Source organism: Chaetodon trifascialis, chromosome 12 (genome assembly GCF_039877785.1).
Source record: "Chaetodon trifascialis isolate fChaTrf1 chromosome 12, fChaTrf1.hap1, whole genome shotgun sequence".
NCBI lineage: Eukaryota > Metazoa > Chordata > Actinopteri > Chaetodontiformes > Chaetodontidae > Chaetodon > Chaetodon trifascialis.
Window position 1 is genome coordinate 24,458,176 of NC_092067.1, and position 20,580 is coordinate 24,478,755.

General features: G+C 47.2%; 1 protein-coding gene across 1 annotated transcript in view; it reads right to left on the reverse strand.

The window, feature by feature from the left end:
• Window positions 1-200: 200 nt before the first annotated feature.
• Window positions 201-20,580, reverse strand: part of hecw2a (HECT, C2 and WW domain containing E3 ubiquitin protein ligase 2a) — a 35,470-nt gene continuing 15,090 nt past the window's right edge. The window contains exons 5-30 of the mRNA XM_070975763.1: window positions 20,331-20,397; window positions 20,031-20,200; window positions 19,799-19,938; window positions 19,550-19,650; window positions 18,628-19,454; window positions 17,627-17,918; window positions 17,437-17,529; window positions 16,644-16,794; window positions 16,175-16,281; window positions 15,832-15,956; window positions 14,959-15,144; window positions 14,688-14,822; window positions 13,499-13,601; window positions 13,310-13,406; window positions 12,960-13,043; window positions 12,589-12,671; window positions 11,929-12,049; window positions 10,952-11,065; window positions 10,314-10,466; window positions 9,265-9,363; window positions 7,802-7,931; window positions 7,571-7,717; window positions 5,562-5,676; window positions 4,270-4,355; window positions 3,948-4,060; window positions 201-3,354 (exon numbers count right to left, since the gene is read on the reverse strand). Of these exons, the coding sequence (XP_070831864.1) occupies window positions 3,243-3,354; window positions 3,948-4,060; window positions 4,270-4,355; window positions 5,562-5,676; window positions 7,571-7,717; window positions 7,802-7,931; window positions 9,265-9,363; window positions 10,314-10,466; window positions 10,952-11,065; window positions 11,929-12,049; window positions 12,589-12,671; window positions 12,960-13,043; window positions 13,310-13,406; window positions 13,499-13,601; window positions 14,688-14,822; window positions 14,959-15,144; window positions 15,832-15,956; window positions 16,175-16,281; window positions 16,644-16,794; window positions 17,437-17,529; window positions 17,627-17,918; window positions 18,628-19,454; window positions 19,550-19,650; window positions 19,799-19,938; window positions 20,031-20,200; window positions 20,331-20,397 (3,951 nt within the window). The 3' untranslated portion in view covers window positions 201-3,242. The remainder of the gene's footprint in view (window positions 3,355-3,947; window positions 4,061-4,269; window positions 4,356-5,561; window positions 5,677-7,570; window positions 7,718-7,801; window positions 7,932-9,264; window positions 9,364-10,313; window positions 10,467-10,951; window positions 11,066-11,928; window positions 12,050-12,588; window positions 12,672-12,959; window positions 13,044-13,309; window positions 13,407-13,498; window positions 13,602-14,687; window positions 14,823-14,958; window positions 15,145-15,831; window positions 15,957-16,174; window positions 16,282-16,643; window positions 16,795-17,436; window positions 17,530-17,626; window positions 17,919-18,627; window positions 19,455-19,549; window positions 19,651-19,798; window positions 19,939-20,030; window positions 20,201-20,330; window positions 20,398-20,580) is intronic.

Genomic DNA, 20,580 nt, shown 5'->3' on the forward strand with positions numbered 1-20,580 from the left:
TGCAATTGCAAGTGTGTTAAGCATGTACAGGGATAGTCTTATAATTTGACATTTTTTAAATAGGATTTCCCCATGTTGTCTTTTTAGGTTTTTATTTATCTAGTTTTCAGATTATAAAGTGTCTCCTATTTTGTTCTTCGCACATGTAATTTGGTGCAAACCTCTTGCAGAAGATAAATAAGGCTCATGTATCATTAATCAAAATTTGCCATTTGTTCTCTTTTATTACAATCATTGGGGTGAAATGGAGACACACATACAGGAGCTTTGCATAGAGTGGAATTCTGAAAACCGGAGCCGGGTCCTGTCAGAAATGTACTAGGAAAGACGAGAGGTGCAACTGTCTTCGTCTGGATGTGAAGCAAGTCATCGATCTTACCAGTCTTCTGCAGCAGAAAAGCCTCATTATGGAAAATGTCAAACTGACCGAGTGAATGTATATCCTAACGTGAAGCGTTGTTGCCCATGCCACAAATCTGCCCCTCAAGCAAACATGAGGTGATGCTCTGTAGGCAGAAGCCAGGAGTGTGATGTGTTTGTTAGACTGAAATAGAGAGAGCAGGCCTAATGGTTGACTTTGCAAGCCCCAAACCTTTGGTACATTCGGTGCAAAATATATATTTATACACACAACAGGACAGACATACATATACATCTATATACAAAGAGACAAACAGGACTGCACACATGGTTCACGTACATGTGCTCTCACATTTCACAAAATCAAAACAGCCCTATTGATTCACCACTGATTCATGACCAATGAACCGTAACCACCGACCTATTACTAAGATAGGCAGACACGCACATGTGAAAGAAACAACAGTTTTGAAACATGCCGCCAAGATACTCGCCATTATACTGTCATAGAGGAAACAAACTATTGCGTTCACATGTTTTCCCATTTCCAAAGCTAAACTAAGTGACTGAAGCACCTATTTCCTACACCCTGTTCCCACGATCTCAACACTCAAGGTATGACAGTGCCAGGTAAGCATAAGGCCGCACGCCTCAAGTGAAACAACTTAACCAGCTCCCTCACCCCTTTTTCTGAATGGATAGCGATATCCTCATGCAAAAAAAGCTAGTAAGGACAGTGTGTTGCACTATTTCAGCATGCAATATCGAGCTATAACACAACGCCATCTAGGGGTGTCTGGCCCAGCACAGCTCACAGAGCTGACCGGGAAGATCCCGCATGCAGTATTGGACTGGGAGGGGGGGCCGGGATACGAAAGTCTGCCTCCACATCTTGCATCACATGTGGGGCTCTCTAGCACTACCCCAGCCCCTGTGGTCTAGCTCCAACAGGACTCTGTACAGTAGGTGTAATCTTGCATGCACCCCATAGAAAACGAGTATGTGTGTGTGTTTGTGTATGTTTTTGTGTGCATGTAAGAAAGTGTGAGTGAAAGGGTCCTCAGGGTTTCGCTCGTGCACTTAGGAGTTAGAGAAATGTTTTAGCACATGCTTTCAGGACAAAACTATTGTCTGGTATGGACCTGCACGCCAAAAGTTCGAGAGTACAATATCCATACAGCCCTAAAGGCCGGCGCTTGATCCGCACAACATCACACACCTGGTCAGGTCGTTCAGAAAGAGCAAAATCAGCAGAGCACTGAGAGCACACCCTGCTGCCCCCTTGTGTTGGTATCTGTTTTGGGAATTTAAAGCACAGCTCTTTAACTTTCACCATCTTTGATTTGTGAGACACATGGATCTGATCAAATTTCTACCAGGAAATAAAATAGCTTTCCTTATGAAATTTCACTTTATGGTCAGGAAAACCCAAGAGGCACTAAAAAGATCCCACCGCTGCACCCTGACCCTCACCTGGGCGGCACCAGGCTCGTGTCTGTCAGCCTACAAGGCCCAATCCGGCGCCCACATCCATTGAAGCGCGTCCTCGTTCCTCAAGCAACCGCGCCACGTTTGATTTCCTTTCCCTCCGCTTTGTGTTTCCCCTTCGGCCTGCTGGGGCCGAGCAGAGTTGCTTGAGGTTCATACATTCAGTCACTTATTTGGTACATTCATCACTTTCATTGGGTGGGAGGCGTCAACATGTGTCACACTCACGGGCGGGCTTCATCTGTCTGTGTGAGAAACTGCATCTATTACTCATGATAAATGTGTGGAACAGTTTGAAAGACAGGAACCCTGCACTTCTGTTTGACTGAAGGTGTCTGTATACTGGAGTGAGTGCATCTGCTGCACTGTAAGAAGGTGCACCCACAGCATCAAGGCTAATGCTGCAATATTATATGCATGTGTTTGCGTGTGTGTGTGTGTGTGTGTGTGTGTGTGTGATACTGGGTGTCCTTGCTGAGCATATGCTGTGCATGTCTCAGATACGTCTTCACCTCATGTGCCCATGCAAGAGCTCTGATGTCGCAGTAGTGAAGGTAACAGTCCTGACCAGCACCTGCCGACATTATCACAATGGGTCTATGACACTTTCCAGAGAGGTCACTGATGATCTGTGACTCACTGTCCAGCTTATTCAGGAACCAAAACTGTGAAAACAAGTGTGTTTTCAGTCTCAGAACAACTGGTTTGAAGCAATATGTGTATGTTTGTGTAGCTGAGTGTGTATGCGTGCACTCTAGTGTATCCCCTGCTCTCATACAGGCCCGCTAATATTCAGGTGGAAGTCTAAAATGTCATCTTTCCATGCTGATAAAAAAATCTCAGGGGAAACACTGGTTTGCACCGTCAATAAAAACAAAATGTCTCATGTTTGGGTGTGTTTTGTGCAAAGGTGACTAGTGTGTGCATTGTAGTTCATAACGTTGCAGCCCCAGTGAAGAAAGGACACAGTTTAGAGGTCCAGAGAGGGAGGTGGGTGGTTTTTGAGCAGCTGTCTCTGAGGTGCAGGTCGAAGGAGGACGAGGAGGAGGACGGGGGGTGCTAGAAATCCAGTAAACAAGGCCATCAACTGAAGAGATAAAGCACACATGTGGCTCAATGAACAAAGGTTACCATGAAAACAAGAAATTGTACTGTACAGCTCTTCAAAGCCCGATTCTCCGCCTTTCTTCCAGAAGGTGTTCGCTCATCGTCGAAAGGCGGAGAATCGGATCGAAGCCTGCGTGCTGAGTGACAAAAAGCCAGTGGAGAAACCCAGCTGAGTTATCCACGGGGGGGTTAGTTGCCTTTTGAGGATTATTAGTTTTATTTTCCAAGTCTCTCTGAAGCGAGAAAGGTGGACTTCCAGATGCTCCTGGGCGTGAGCTGATATGATGTTACTCCAGGCCGAACGTGCTCGTTTCCTCCACAGCAGTGACCAGCTTCTCGTAGAGCATGGAGAAGGAGGGGTAAGGAGGGAGGTCCAGGCGATTAAAGCAAGTGTGAGCCCTGCGGAGGCACACAAAGCAAAGGATGAGTATCGAGAGGAGCGTCTCTACGGAAGCTGAGAAGGGCCATGCCTGCAGATTAGATTTTTAATTCCATTATCTGGAGATCATGAGTTAATTATCCCGTGATCTCCAGATAACAAAGCTCATTTTGTCCTGATAACACATTAATTTATCTTGTTATATGAGAAAAAGCAGATTTCCCAAAATAACATCACAGGAAAATGACTTTTGTTTTCTTCTGTCGGCTTCGATTGATCACACCTTTGAAAGGATTCATCACTGAACAGAAAGATTTTCAGTGTTTTCTGTGTTTCTGCTCCTTAAAACTGACTTACTGGTTCCATAAGTTAGTTGAAAACTAAAGCCCAGAGAGAGAGAAAGGAATGTAAAACACACCTCTATGACCTGTTTTGCAAAGTAAGGCCATCACTTATATCTGTTTAATCTCGTGTAATAATCAACATTTAATTTTGCAAGGGAGGGCTGATATAAAACATAAATGTGGGGTGAGAGAAAAAAAACTCCCCTCAGCAAAACGACAAACTATACGGCCCTGTCCCCTCTGTTAAGTCATCCCTTCAGACATCTTACCTGGGTAAGGAGGTGATTTTCCCCCACTTCTCCACACAGAACCTGCGGGGTCCGTTACTGCCCCGCAGAGAGGCGAATCCCTCGTAGGGAATGCTGGAGGTTCCTGTCACAAACTAGAGAGAAGAAGGCACAAAAAGTGTGAAAGCAGCATCCAAAAACACTGTTACTGAAGACTCAAAGTTGTCATAAATGAGTCTATAACACCTGTATAACCACATAAGAGACATATTAAAGCAGCATTTTTCTGCTCTGCGGCGCCTGCAGGACCCCCGGCGTCCACACGGGGGCAGGCCGCGCGCATGCGTTCACCCACGTGCCTTACCTGCAGCAGCCTCAGCCTCTGCTCATTGTTGAACCTCTCCACAGCCGCCCAGAACCAGCGAATCACTATGTGGTTGTCATGGTAACCTGCGGGGAGATGGACGATGATGAGTCAGATGAAGAACAAATAAGGCCTCCGCCGCCCCTTCCTCTCCGCTCCTCCTCCACCTCCCCCCTCACATTTTTCTGAATGGGCCCTGCTCTTTAATGTTTAATGGCCGGAGCCGTTCTGCCCATCTCAGTCGATTCCTGGATTAAAAGAGCCTCGCACTGAGTCATGGCCGAACCTCACTCTGAGCTCCCTCGTCTCCGTGCTGCTGGCCGCTTTTCAACTGTATTGGCCAGACCCTTAAAAAGCCTTTTAATGTGATCTCTTCTAAACGGTTTGGACACCGGCGCTTGCAGCTTGCACTGCGCACAATAAGCATCACAATAATTAAACAGCAATCGCTCCCCAAAGTTTCACAGCCTCATTATGATGCACATTACAGTAAAGCCTGATACAGTTATTAAATAGGTAATAAAATTATTTCTCAAACTCAAGAATCACTGTCTATTAACTACAATAACCAGAGAGAGTAGTGCATATTTGTACCTTTTAAGATGAAGTGAGAGAAAACCGACAGTTAATAGAGTTAAATGCAAACATCCAGGCCTCCAGCTTCTCCCTGATGGGAACACGAGAAACATCAAAACTCTGCCTGTGCTGCATTTAGGCCTCTGTTTGCAGCAGCGCGCCGCCCCTCGCGTCCACTCGACTGATGCAGCTTTGTCACGTTCCGGTCGTGCTGGAACATCACGTCTCCGTCGCAGTTTAAAGGTCCACTGGAAGCATTTCAGACGGGCTCCATCTGCTCCACAGCAGCCACATTTCTAACAGCGTTGGAGCTGTTTTTTGTGTTGTACAAGCATAATGAATAGACATTTGGAGCTCGGTGTGCGGACAGAGCCCTCCTGAATGGCATGTATTAGGATAAGGAAGTAGCTCAGCTGGTGGCTGAGGTTTAACGCTGCATTCACATGGATTCAGGAAGACGGCAGCTTCGCCAGAGCAACATATCAGCGTGTGTTTTTCCTGTGCTGCTCGGGAGGCGTCATCATCTGAATCCACATGAATGCAGCAGAAGAGTTAATGGTTGCAGCTTCAAGTTGTGGATGAATAAGTGACCTGAAAGGCAGCCAGCGTTTGCATTTGACTTTGTTAGTTTTGTCACGCTGCTGTCAGCCTGCCATGAGCGCTTTCATCTACACCTGCGCTCCGTTGCCTCATTGCTTCCCTGCAGCTTTACACACCTCCTCTGTACTCCGTGTTGTTTCTCCAGTCTGCCAGGTCGATCTCCGCAGTGCCTGCAATCACCAGCTCCAGCTCCCTGGCATCGAACACGGACACCAGCCGCACATCCACCACCTAACAAACACACGCACACGGGATCACAAATGGTGCAGCCAGTTCGTTTATCGCACACGTCAGGTTGATTGAGGGATTTCAGAGAAGAGTTACAGTGGATCCTTATTGCGGAGACACAGATGGAGGCAGGATCAGCAGCTCTGTGGGAAAAGTTTCCATCAGTTTGTTTACAGTAAATGTTGGATTTGATTTGTTTAGCAAACCGAGGTCTGGAAACTCACACTCACACACATGCAGCCCACAAAGAGGCGGTAATCCGTCCCCCTGCTCAGCCAGGGACTGAGTTTTGAGAACATGAGGAAAAGCAGAATGTGAGCAGCGGTCCAGGACTGTCAGATCACAGCATCATCTTCTTTCAGTTAGAAACTGGAAGGAATTCACACACGCTGATCTGTCAGTACTCTGAGTTTGAACAGACCACTGCAGACGTTCTTGGCCTTTAGATGAGCGGTGCACCAAACCTAAACACGGCTATTTATATAACTACATACTGCACATTCACTGGAATCCTAACAGGCGTGAAATAGGTACTACTAAGTCACCCATGCCATCTATTTCAATTCAAATATCTAACTTCCATCCCGACAGAGACGCTAACAGGCAAAAAAAGTCAAAGATGAAAAGCAGAACATGTGATGAAGAGCTAAGTCGCTGAAATGCAGCGCTGCTTTGTCATTTGTTCTTTTGGCTCGATCACGACTTTTTCAGGCCGTTCTGGTTGAAAATTACTGTGACAAGAGTCGCTTGCTCAAAGACTCGTCATCCACCGCTGAAAATGCCAGATGTCAGCCGGGAGCGTGGGTGGAAGGATGCTGACGGGGTCCCGAGTTTAAAAAACAAATACGCAACCACGCTGCGTCATTCGTACGGATCGGAGTTTATTACAGCCGTTATGGGAGTTATTGTCCTTTCAAAGGAGCGCAGAGCCTCATCAACACAACCCTGATTCCAAACAAGTTAGGTAAAACAAAGAAAACAGGATGTGATCACTTACTAATCCTTTCTGATATAAACTCAACTGAAAGCAGCACAAAGACAATACATTTAATGTCTGAGCTCATCAGCTTCACTGATTTCTGTAAATATCTGCTTATTATGAATCTGACGCAGCAACACTGAACGCTCCAGAAACACCTGTTTGGATCGTTCCACAGGTAAACAGGCTCATTGGTAGCAGGTGAGAGGATCATGGTTGGTATGAAAGGAGCATCCTGGAAAGGCTCAGTCGCTCACCACTTTGTGAACACATGACTGGATAAATGAGATGAACACATGGACTCAGGGACACTTTTGCCATAGTCTGTCGCTCCATCTGCAAAAGCAAGTTAAGACTCTAACAGGCAGAAACTCTGCCAGCTGCTCTGAACCCGAGTCCACATTTCCACAAGTGTTTTTGGACAGCGTGTCCTCAAGAGGAAAAAGACCATCCAGATTGTCACAAGTGCAAACTCAACAGGCAGCATCTGTGACGGTACGGGGGAGTGTTGGCGCCTATGGGCAACCTGCACATCTATGCAGGGAGAATTAAGGATTCAGACGACGTCTTTTTCAGGGACGTCCCTGCTGATTCAAGCAAGACGATGCCAAACCACATCCTGCAGGCTCTGTAGCAAAAGTGTGCCAAGCCGCCTCCCATTAAAAACACGTGTCACATTATGAAGCAACAAACACAACAACGCAGACTGTGGACTGTTGGGCATCTGAGGTCATATATAAAGCAGGGAGAGTCTTCAGTTTACCAAACATTTAGGCATCAAATTCAGAATGAATACAAAAATCAATGAAGCTGATGCGTTCAAACATCGAACATATTGTCTTTAGGTTGAAAAGGATTTATCAGTCATTCTGTTTTCTCTCTTGGCTGTACCTCTGACGCAGGTGTTAGGTGCTGTACCTCATAGAAGCCCCGGACCAGGCTCTCCGTCTGCTGGGCCACTCCTCTCTCGATGCGCCACTTGACCATCCGCTCGATGTACTCCTTCTTGTTCTTCTCAGACACGGGGATACCAGCCCCGCCTGGCTTCAGCTCTCTCTCTGTAATCTGCAGACAGGCATGCAGACATTAAAAACTCCAATCCTCAGCGCACATTCAGTTTTCTGCGGCGGCGGTCAGAGGCCCACGCACTTGTCCGAACACCTCCTCGTTGACGGTGAAGGTGAGGTCCAGCATGTCCTCGATGTCGTTGTCCTTCATCCACTGCAGGCTCTGGTGGAACTCCTCGTCCAGGAACTCCAGGTCACTCAGGTCACACGGGCTGCATGAGCGCAGGCAGAGGGGTCAACAACGTATTGATGGGTTGCCCTGCTCGTAAAACGTGGCTGATTGTGAGGACGGAGGTTAAAGGTTAATTTATAGCAGTGTAAGGCAGCTTTCCCCAAAGACAGCTAAAGGCAGTAAAACATAACAGCCTGATGCTTGACAAGACAATATGTTTGCTCAAATTTATCATGTATCAGGATAAAACCCCTGAGATGTTCCACGGCAGCTATGAGGGACGTGACGCGCTTGCAGACACAGATAATAAATAAAAACCGCAGGCAAAACACACTTATAGCGTTCATTTACAGTCCCATAAATGTACCTTTAACCTTTTGATTTTAGCCTGTTTTGGGGTTTTCACTCTCTTTATTTACAGCTTATGGCATGAATATATTTTGTTGTTTTCCACCACTGTTGCCACGATGTGTTCAGGTGAATCTGCACCATGAAAGCATGGATGTGCAGACAGCAGTCACCTGGATCGTCTTATATACTAAAAAACCATGTGAAAATGATCATTATTGTCATTTTTATGGTGCACCATAACACAGAGGAGTCAGACTTGGATCAGATTCAACATAGAAATCCCACTAGTTTAATATAATTTCTCATGTGTGGACCAGGTTTAGCAGCAGCACTAAATTACTCCATATGTCAATAATCTGCATTGCAAACATCCAACAAGCTGACATCAATCCCTCTGCTTTGTCAATGAATCTACGTCTTTCATTTACTCTCTGTAAGAAATGTGTGATGTAAATAAAGTTGCCTTGAATGCAATGAGGATGCAAAGAGGTTAGCATTGACAGAGCAAAGAACGCCTTGAGCCCATGATGGATGGTGACAGACGGAGGCTTCATCCAATCACCTGCCTGGTATTTTTTCAGGGTGCCTGCCCTTTCCCAAACAGTTTCCAAGTACGACTTCCCAGATCTGGAGGGTCACGTTAGAGAAATTTGCGCACAATGATTAAAAATCAACTGGGCTGTTGAGGATCGTATCGTTCGCTGACGTAACATCACTGAAATACGTTTCTGTATGTTTGATAAATGTTGCACAATGGTGCCTGGAAAGGCTGCAGGTTGCTGAGGACGTTCAGAGCCCTTATTTTTACAGAAACATCTGTCCTTGGTGCAGACTTTTGGCAGGTTTTAGACCGTTTGGACAAAGCTATTAATTAAGACGCTGATGGGAAACCCAGCCAGCTGCTGGCTGAGAAGATCTGACTGAGACTCTCATAGTCGCAGCACGGTCTAATGGAGTCTGCGAGGGAAGTGCTGGTGTCCTGCAGGCTGGTACTGGAGTGAGAAGCGGGCTGAGGGACTTACATGCGAAGAAGCCCCTTGTAGAAGGGTCGGGTAAAGAAGGCATCCAGCAGGTACTGATGGACGAGAGCCAGGCCCAGGATACGGCCACTGAAGCGAAACCTGGACCCAACACAGAAAACACGGGTGAACACAGGCTGCGGCGTCAGAACTGGACTCACATTATGCTTCAGATCGAGTGCTTTCAGTATCAGATGGAGGGAGTTACAGAGATAATGAAACATCGCACGCAGATTTCAAACCTTCTTTCTGCGGATACATAAACACTGTGGACGTTTGTCTCCTTATGTGCACTCGTTGATGTGTTTAATGTCGCATTTAACAGAATCCGAAGTTCACTTTCTAAGTGAAGATGCACCAGATGGCGACAGTGTTTATGACAATAAATTAAATCCCCCCCCAAGATTAAGTGTGAGAGCGATGCGTTGAGTCAGAACTGTGCTGTAGCAGAGACTGACTGAGCCAGCAGGGGAGATGAGGAGCTGTGCAGCCTCCCTCCCTCCTCGCCTCCCTTCATATCTTTCAGGAGAACTTCTCTAACAGCACAAGATTGTTTCTACAAGAACAGAAATATCGACTTGACATTTCCAAATTTGATAAGTGCCACAAGCTTTGTCCGGCATGACAAACAAACCCCTGAAGACTCGGGATTATGTTGCTGCCTGTGCTGCCTTCCTCATCCAGCCGATGATCCGTCCATTCATCAGCCCAATCATCCATCCATCCATCCATCCATCCATCCATCCATCCATCCATCCATCCATCCATCCATCCATCCATCCATTCATCCATCCATCCATCCATCCATCCATCCATCCGTCCGTCCGTCCAGCAAACCGGTGACACTGAGGCAAAACTGACTGGTGAGCCACAAATCGCTGATCCAAATTTCCACCCAGCACCCTGCAAATGACTTCTATTTTGGGATCAGCGCAGAGCAGTCAGAGCAGACGAGATGAGGACTTCACAGCAGCAGAATACCTCAGACAAACAGGCAGCAGGCAGACGCCGTGGACGCGGGACAGACAGACGCACAGAACTGCAAAGCTCACCATTCATGGTGGTTGTCTACAAAGGCGGACATGGGGCTGATTTGGACGGTGTAGGTGTCGTTGGCTGAATACTCAAACAGGCCATAGTACGGGTTGAACAGCTCTCTGGACACCAGGAAGAAAAACTCTCTGGAGGGTCCACTGTAGTCCAGCCTGCAATCAGAAACATCCACAGACATGTCAGTGATTTCCGTCCTTCTGCAGCTACTGAAGCACTTAAAGGAACAATGTGCACTGTGGAGTCTAAATGAAATCTCTCCACCCAAACGACCATCAGCATCGTGCATTTTCAACAAAAACAGACTGTACAATTATCTGATAACAGAGCGCAGACTGTCAGTCATTCACTGCACAGACGCTGCCAATCATCTGTGTAACCGACGCGCTCGTTCACAGCGACTCCACCTATTGATATTCCCTCATAGTAGTTCTTCCCCACCCACTCGCTCCAGCCGCTCATTCACCAGAAGACTGTGGATTTACGGGGATGTTATCAGACGTGTGTGTGTAATTGTACATTTTGAAGCTCGAGATAAGAGCGAATGCTCAGCAAAACTCCCCTGGATCAATTACACTTAGCAAACACGCACATTTCACAGCGGCGCGGACTGAAGCGCGATAAGGAGATAAATCCTCACCCGTCCTCGCCCACGAAGCTGACGTAAAGTTTACTCCTCTGGAGGTCTTTGCGGGAGTAACACATGATCTGGTTGAAGGCGTCCTCCAGGAGGTGGTCCCTGCGTATGATGAGCCTGGGAGCACACACACACACACACACAGATCCAGCAGTATTAGACCTGATGTGTGAGCCGAGAGATGAAACTTAAACGAGACGCCTGGAATTATTCTACATTTCTCTGACAAAATCCCATCATGTGCATTTGTTTGGGACTATTTTCAGCAGCGGATTAGTACACGTGTGGTGCTCCAGTGAGTATTTACGGCGAATGTGGGATTGAGCCAAAGTAAACGACACTGTGTGTTCATGCTAATGAGGGAACATGTCAGGCAGTGCATCAGTGCGGCGTGGAGCTCAGTGATGCGGAGGAATGAGACAGATCAGCCTTTAGACACACAGACAGCAGTTGACAAAACTAATCTCCTGTTTGTATGTGAACGTAATGACATGCTGTCAGTACAGGATGCTGCTCCGGGCAGAGGAATTCACACAATCGGCTCTCCTGCTTCCCAAAGAAATGACATCACTTCCTGTTTGGAGGTACAGTTAACGCAGACACCTTGATGAACAGGCTGAAAAGAGACGCATCAGTCGGATTTCAGTCCATTTAGTTTAGGAAAGCTTTTGCCTTGTTTATTTCTCCTTTCCTTTTAGATCACAGGTATCAAATCCAGGTGTTGATTAGCACAGTTTATATCATTATGTCACAGCTTCATCCAGCTCTTAGTCTTCTTTCAGCTGTCTGCTCAGCTCTCCTTCATTTCAGACTCAGCTGCTCCCTCCTGCCCTGCAGTAACCCCCCTGCCCTCACCTGACCCTCCCTGCACACCTGCCTCCCACCCGAATCAGGAAACCTCTCGCTGTTTTCTGAGCCGTCACATGTTGCATAGATCACTGAAAGAGTCAATCTCTTGAACCTGTTGGGTTGAAACCTACTTGACTTTCCCCGGCCCCTGTCCGTAACCCTTGGTCTCCAGTTTGCGGTAGAAGTTCCTCAGTTTAGCCTCAAAATCTCGTTTATAGGGGGCGGGAGCTCGGGCGTTGGCTCGCTGGGTGCCTGAGAGGATGAAAGAAAACACAACACGGACAGTGAAAGTAAGCCATCAGGGACGGCAGGCGAGGAAAAGGGGGACAGATGGGTAAAAAATAGGAAAACGGATACAGGCAGACGGAGATAAAATGAAATTTTGATGATCCCGAGCGGAAATCAACTAAAGCCTGAATGGATGAGGAAGGATGGAAACCTGAACGCAGGTTAATCCTGGATGGTCATTTGGTATCAGACTGTCATGAGACTCGTCCCTCCTCTTGGAGGTAAAACATTAAATGTACTGTCTTTGTGCTGTTTTCATTGTTTGTGATTTGTTTTACAGCGTCACTGGCTGATCAATGAGCTGCAGCTTAAGAAGGAAAGTGTGTTTTTCTGTCTCATATATGTGAGTTTGTTTATTATGTTGACATCAACCTGTGTTATATATGAAGGTACAAAGAGTTCCTTTATTTGGTGAGACAATGCAAACCAAACCTGAAGGTGGAATATGTGAAATTTAATCAAAACGTATGAAGTTAATAAAAGCTGCATCATGGCAGACTCACCGGGGGAGCTCTGCGGAGAGGAGAGGCAGTAGCTCGGGTGGAGTAAGGGTGGCACGTAAGACATCACCTCCTCCTCAAACAAGCTGGAGACAAGAGAGACAACACAGTATTCAGATTCTTCACTGAGGTAAAAGTACTATTACCACACTGAAAATACTCAGTTTGTTCTCATTAAAATGCACTGAAAGTATGAAAAGTAAAAGTACTCAGTATGCAGTAAAATGCTTACCTGTCAGTGTTTTACTATTATATCGTCTATACTGTTGAATAACGAGTAACTAACTAATCACCCACCTACACACACATGCGTGCACACACACACAAACACACACACACACACACACAAACACACACACACACACAGGACTCACCTCAGCAGCATGACGAGGTCAGCGTCGCTGGAGAGACGAGCCAGCCCGTTGACTCCCTCACTGCGAATAAACTGCACCTTTTCCCTGCACGTGCACGTACACGCACACGCACACGCACACACACACACACACACACACACACACACACACACACACACACACACACACACACATACACACACATCAGGGGGTAAACCGACACAGCCCATTAGGATTAAAGGTTAACTGTGCGTTCAGGGTGACTGATGATGATGATGATGATAATGGATGTGAGCAAGGCCAGAGAGGAAGAGGGAGGGAGAGAAAAAGGAGAGTGATGAAAGGCGGGAGGAAGGAGGAAGGAGACGTACTTGAGCGAGTGGTTCCGGGCGAGCTCGGGCTGCCTCTCCTGCAGGATTTCCACGATGTTGGGTTGCCGAAGAAACGCCACTATCTTGTCGTTGTAGGCTGGGAGGAAATGAGGAAGAGCGTTTGTGTCTGGGCGACGTGAGCGCTCACGCTTCATGCTGACACGTGCACACTGAGTCTGCCTGACTTACCCACAGGAACCACGTCCTGGTACTGACTCCGGCTGGAGCCGCTGAAGGTGCTGGAGGGCCGCGGCATGACGGGCGGGTTGGTTTGCCGAGAGTCGTCCACCACCTGTGACAAAAGGAAGCACTACAGTTCAGGTCGCATCCGAGTTCTGAGACGGGCGCACCTGCCGGCCAACGGCTCCACAGCAGCTGCGTCTTCTCGCCGCTGGCTGCAGGTCTCTCTTCTCTTCGTGGCCTCTCTGCATCCTTTCCTTTATCTAATTTATATTGCTGCCTTTGAGACGCACTTTGTAACCTCAATTTTGAAAAGCGCTCCAGAAATAAAGATTGTTATTATTATTGTTGTTGTTGTTGTTATTGTTCCAGTACTGTATAAAAATCAGCTCGCAGAGATTTTTTAATCTGTTTGGTATTTGATCACAGCGCAGTTGGACTGATCACGGAGAAATCGCTTCAGCAGCCCATTATACGAAAACAAAGACAGGAGCGAGAGAGATGCATCGTGAGCCCACTTTAACATCCTCCTCTTCCTCCTCAGCAACCCCCCAAAATCCCAGCCGTCAGAGAACAGGAGCACACCAACAGGTGCATTCTGGGATCACATTTTCTGGATCACAAACTGTAGGTGATCATAAACAGTACAGTGAGTAATCTCCTAAGGAAATTTCTCAGAGAGCACTTGAATGCATCAGTGAGGAAGATTCCCTCCTGCATTAAGATGCAGAGCACAGATTATCCAAAATCCATTACCTTAACCTGATAATTGAACCAGTGATGTTGCTGGTTCTTTGGATTGAAGAGACAGCATCCATCACTTTCTCTATGGCTGATGGTGTTTGTAGTAATTAGTGTAGTAATATATGCAGTCGAGCTTTGGGGGAGATGAGTGGAACATCCCTGTGATGCATTAAGATTTCTAGAAGGACTGAAAAGGCGGTTTTAGTCTTGGAGTGACTTCATGTTTGTGCTAAAAGATTACGTCAAATATCAAACTTGGTAAAATGAACTGTGATTAACTTCCTCCTGCTGACGAGCGTTCGAAGCAGCACTGATGTCACTGCTCGATGGCCACAATGCAGCGTCTCACGGAGTGTTTTCCCCTTCAAACCGGCCTCTGTGAACATTGCAGAGTCTCTGCTGGCCTTAGTTTGACTCCAGGTGACAAGTGGTGCAGTGGCGGCTAGTCTCTCACCTCCCCAGCACTGTGGCTGCGCTGGCGGCTCAGGTGCTGGCGGTGGGCCAGCAGCCCGGTGGAGCGAGAGCTCTGGAGGGGCAGCCGCGGGTCTATGAAGGTCGTGGAGCGACAGTTGTGATCCACAAAGAAAGGCTGAAGGGTGAGACGGAAAAACCCACAGTCACATCGGAAACTGCACACCTGAGCACAGATTACACTCACTGGTCACATGACCTTCAGGGTGGGAGTAATCCCAGGTTAAAGTCAAAGGATAGGGGGTCACACACACCTTCCCAGTATGGTCGTGCTTCATCTCCCAGCCCCGGGGAAGCTCCAGCTGCTTGTTGGAGAACATGTTGAGGAAGGTGACGAGGTCGCGGTTGTGCTGGTAGCGCTCAAAGTAGTGAGCGTCCCGACGCACCTTACTGATCATGTGCTTCAGGCAGGTGTTGCTCGTAAACATGCGGTAGGCACTCTGGGCGGAGACGGTGGAGAGGGTGGAGGGGTGAGGACATCAGAGCGAGACGGGGGACAGACGACAGAACAGCTTTTCAGTTCATTCACACAAGACAGAAAACATGGAGGTTAAAATGATTTAAACTCTTAATCAGACCAGTGCTGCATACAGAGTCAGCATTGTGTTAAAAGAGTTCAAATGTTACTAAAGTTTTCATCTTTTTATGTTTGCAGTTTGGGAAAAATCCTTATTACATCATAATGTAATGTTGATCATATTCTCCATATGAAGCTGGAGACTGACGTCCAGTTTTAATTAAAGTTAATACCATAAAGTGTATAATTTAAAATGATGAAACAGGAGGATGCAAACATCTCAGAAATACCAAATATTTGTCACTAAAGAAATGTCAAAATGTGCAAAATATTTCTAAATAATGGCGACACCTGGTGAACAGCACCGCCTCAAACGCACTCGCTCTGCTCTGAAACATAGTACTGTGTGGAGAACTGACACTCTCGACCCTGAAAGGGTTCATTCAGGCAGCAGTTACTATATCTGAGTCCCATGACTGTGATGAGTACTCAGAAATTAAATCAGTCAAAGCGCTGAGTGTGCATTTTTCAGTGTAAGAATACAGCATGTGTGCTTGTATGCAGACAGATGAGTGCAGGAGCAGTTCGGGGTCAGAGGTTTTCTACTGACAGGGTTTGAATGCAGCACGGTGAAGAAGTCGGGGCTGCACAGGAACTTGGCGCTGGGCGACTGCAGCAGCAGCGAGAGACGCGAGCGGCCGCTGGAGTGAGCGACCGCGCTGTCTCGCCGGTACTCTGCAACGACATCAACACATGCGAGTCAAACAGAAGCAGATCTCTGTGTTTAAAACAATAACTTCCTCGGACTGGAGGCTCAGCATCGTGTTTCAGGAGATGAATCATTTTCAAGAGGTGAATCTCTGATGAGTGCATGTACACAAAGCTCTCGTGAATGAAACCTCTAATTTGTCTGTTTCTGTGTTTCTTTCTGGAATAAGTCTGTTGAAACTAACCAGAGATGGAGTGGGGCATCAGTTCACTTTCTGGTTCAGGGAGCAGGTCGACCGGAGCCTCCTCCGCCCGGTCACTGTTGGTTATGGTCCTCCGGATGCTCTGGTACCTGTCATCGAGATTAAAGATAAAGTTACTGCAGTGAAAGTAAAGTTTTCCTCTATTTCAGTGAAGAATGTGGCCTTTTGAATGCAACTATGCACTTAACTAGTTTCTCTAAAAGTCAAATCAACGAATGAAAGTGATGCATCTGAAGAGTCGAGACATTTATACAAAAGCTGCCTGAATTTCCCTGCTGAAAGTCTTTGTTTACTCAAGGTTACATCAGTCGAAAAACCTCCAGATGAAGAGAAACAAAGAGAAGCCCACAGGCGGTGTTCCATTAAAAGAGAGTACATAACACAAAAAGCATTCTGCTTTAATAATGAGAACACATGACGGTTATTCTACATGTCTCTTTACGAAGCCCACCTGCGGTTGAGTTGCTCCATCTGCTGAATGGAGTTGGAGCGGGTCAGGCCCTGCGGGGCAGGAGGGCCGGTGGGACGCTGCCACGTGGTGGTTCTGTTCACGTGGTCCACGAAGAAGATCCTCCCGTGACTGTCGATCCGAGCCTCCCAGTCTGAGAGGCAGTCAGTTATTGATACACGGCAGGTGTTTAATGCCTCACATAACTGTAAGAATGACTGCCGGCTAACACTTACAGACAGGTTACAACATCTGCAGCTAAATCTAAAGAAAACACAACCACAGCCTGTGATGAGACTAAATCCTTTTTAATCATCCTCGACCAGAAGTCTGCAGACATGCTAGTGGCCAAATGCTAACACAAGCATGCTAATATTGTCAAAATGAGCATGTTAGCATGCTCATGTTTAGCAGGTTTAATGTTTGTCTTGTTAATCATATTAGTTACTATTATTCCTAATTAGCACTAAACTTAAAGTACAGCTGAGGCCGGTGAGAGTTAACAAAAGTATTGAACAAATGTCATTTCTGAGGAAAAGTCAGAGAATCAAGTTAATACAGTTCATCCTGTGGTGAAAAAGAAATGCAAAGCCTCAGATTTTATCCCCATTTCTCCACCTTTTCTCATCATAAAATCAGAAATCACTGCGTTAATGAACAGTCTCTTACTGTGGGATTAATCTGCGGTTCAGGATTTGGAGTTTTAGTTTGGGCTGTTAGGACACGAACATGGACACTGGACAGACACAGAGACACAAGGACAAACAATACGGCGCATGCAGACACACACACTCACTGGGAGGGAGAGGCTCGTCCACACGTTGGTATCTGTGGATGTCATGACGCACTGAAGGAAGCGAACGAACCGGATGGCCGTTGACATGAGAGCCTGAGCACAGAAAACATACCAGAGGACATTTATTCTAATATGGTGAAAACGGTGAAAACACTGTTTGAATACACTGAGTGGCTTAAAAGTCCAGTACCTTCCTCTCTATCTGTTTCTGTGGTGACTTGCTCTGAATCCGCAGAGCCCGCCTCATCCTGGCGCTTTGTCTCCTCCCCTTCCTGTTCTTCAGCCACGCCTCCGGCCGCCTGCAGGCTCAGCCTCCTCGCGCTGACCTCCTCCACCTCCACTTGCTCTCTTGCTTCTCCCTCAGCCTCAGCGGCAGCGACTGGCCCGCCCCCTTCGTCGTCTACCGCTTGATTGGTTGGTGGCGTGCCGGAAATTACATCTCCCCCCGGATCGATGGCTGCCTCCGCACCCTCCTCCGCTTCCTGATAACCATTTCAGGCAAGGATGTTCACACTGAAGTTAAATATTCAAGCTCTCTGGTTCTCACTCATGTCTCCTAAACTAACTGCTTTACAAAATGCATTTAACAAATATAAGCGACGCTGCTGCAGTGAAGTGTTACGATGCAGTGGTACATTAACGCAGCCGGGGCTAGGACCCAGCAGAGGCTGCTGCTCGGTACAATGCGTGCACTGAAGGAACAGCAAAGACACACATTCAGTCAAAGATAAAGAAGAATGACGACATTTGACAAAAGCAAAATATTTTTAGAGGACAACCAGAAGGTAGAGACGCTGAAGACCAGCTGAACAGACGACGATGTAAAACTCACAAAAAAGTTGTATTTCAATTCAAGAATATACAGGATGTTAATATTTCTAAACTAAAAGAGCAGTCAGGTGGGAACCAGACATTTACCATTTGGTGATCTGATGGATCCAATATTTGATCAGCTGAGTGAAGTCCAACATCTGCTTTTTATCATCGTCAATATATCTTTGTGTTCTTGGACTGAGAACATTTTTCTCCATTTTCTGATTTTATGTTACAATCAATCAACCATTAAAAAATACTGCCAGATGAATCATTGATGAAATAATCCAGCAGCCTGAACGGGGTCAGATCTTAACTGATGCACGTGAACAGACAGTTGGATTTTGAGTTGTGACCATATAAAGATAATGAACTCACCACAGCAGTAGTCAGTGTGATTGGACAGCTCTCTGAGGATGAGAAGACTGTCTGCTGGGCTGTTGCCATGGAGCAGCTGTCAATCTCTGAGGAGGGGTCCTCAACTCTTCCTTCCTCATGCACTTCTCCACTCTCTGGCAAAGCACTATGGGACACAGCCTCTGTGAAAGGAGCCTCCTCCACTTCAGAGAATACATCTGGCTCCAAAATATCCTCTAAGTCCAGACCTGCCCCCAACTCCAGGACCCCCTCTGGGTCAGGGGGCACATCTTCTGTCCCACCACATGCACCCTCAGGCTCCTCCTCCAGCACCGAGGCCTCCAGCTTCTCCGGATGGAGCTCGGGAAATGGGTCATCTTCATCGGCGCCGCCGACATCTGGAGCTTCTCCGTTCATCAGCAGCGGTGACAGCGGCACCGGCGTGATGTCGTTGGCCCCCGATCTGTCCTCGTCCTCGTCTGAATCGATGTGCAACATGGCGCTGAGTCTTGTGTGTGTGGGGAAGCTGGAGCGTAATTTAGGTGAGGCCGCGCCAAGGGGTCTTTCACCGGGGCCTTTGGGGGCCTCAATAGCATCCAGGCCCTCAACGAGTGACCTCTGGAGCATTTGATGGCCTGAGAGACTCTCAGGCCCAACAAGAGGCAGGTCCTTTTCTGGGAAGGCCGCGGCGCCGCCTTCCCACAAGCTTTGGGAGCCCTGGGAGCCAGTAGGAGAGGGGCCCGCAGAGACCACTCCTGGAAGATGATGGGGCAGGTCCTCATCGTCGGATGGAGTCCCTGGAGCTCCATTCAAGGATGACATGCCGATGATGGAGTCAGGAGAGGCACCTACAGCAGGCAGAACAGGTTGCATTGTTGTGAAGTTTAAAGAAAACTAATTCAGTCGTTGCAGATACTTGAAATACACTTTAAGGCAGGTTTACCATCCGGCCCTGTCGAGGTGAGCTCCACTTTGAACTGCAACTGACCGCTTACGTGTTCAGTGGGAAGGCGTCGACACAAGGAGAAACTCACAGGCTGGACTCTGGACAGACAGCCAGAGACAAACTGAAATATACTGAGGCTGTGGTGTCAGATTTAAATCATGGAGACATAAAAGATGTCCCTCTGAGCTGCAGCTGCAGTTACATCTATTCTGTGTTTGAACGTATGTCTGCATGCTTGTCACCTACCCGGGTATTTTTTCAATAAGTCTCTGCACAGGGATAGTGAGCTGCCCGAGGAAGCGTTTGATGATCGGCCGACTTTTTGCAAACTTGTCCTTCACCTCAATGTATAGGATGTCTGTCATTAGTGCAACGAAGGTGTATTTCTGCAGAGGCAAAATCATATACAGTCAATAAATTCAGTTTAGTATTGAAAATATATAGTTTGCAAGAAAGTGTGTAGTGAGTGTGCAGTAACCTCTCCATGCCAGACGGGGTTGGTGGTGTTAGCGATGATGGCTGATCGTCGCTCCTGGCCGTGGTGGCTGAAGATGGGGAAGACGCTCCTCTTCCCTGGGTGGATGGACATCTTGAGGTATGGGTCCGGATTGAAAAACATGCCCTTCTTCAGACCAGTGGCGCGCAGATCTGCAACAGAGCAGCAGTGACAGCAGGGTCATGAAGAAGAAAGGGTTAAATGCTAAAGGAAGTACGACCTAACCAGGGCTTTGTTACATTTACTCAAAATGCCTTCCGACATGTCAGCCTCTCAACCTACCTGTCAGAGTGAAGCTGATCAGTTTTCGCGGATGTTCAATGCCCACCTGCTCTGCCAGCCCCTCCACCTGCAAGACAGCAGACAAAATCACCCTCTGTACACTTTTATTCTTTTGGATTTGATGAAAAATCCTGTATTTGGTTTGTAACAAAGGTGTGCCACAGGGTTCTACTCTGGGGCCACTTTCATTCACCATTTTTATAAATAGGTGAAAAAATCAGAAACAGTAAAGTTAATCTGTATGCAGACG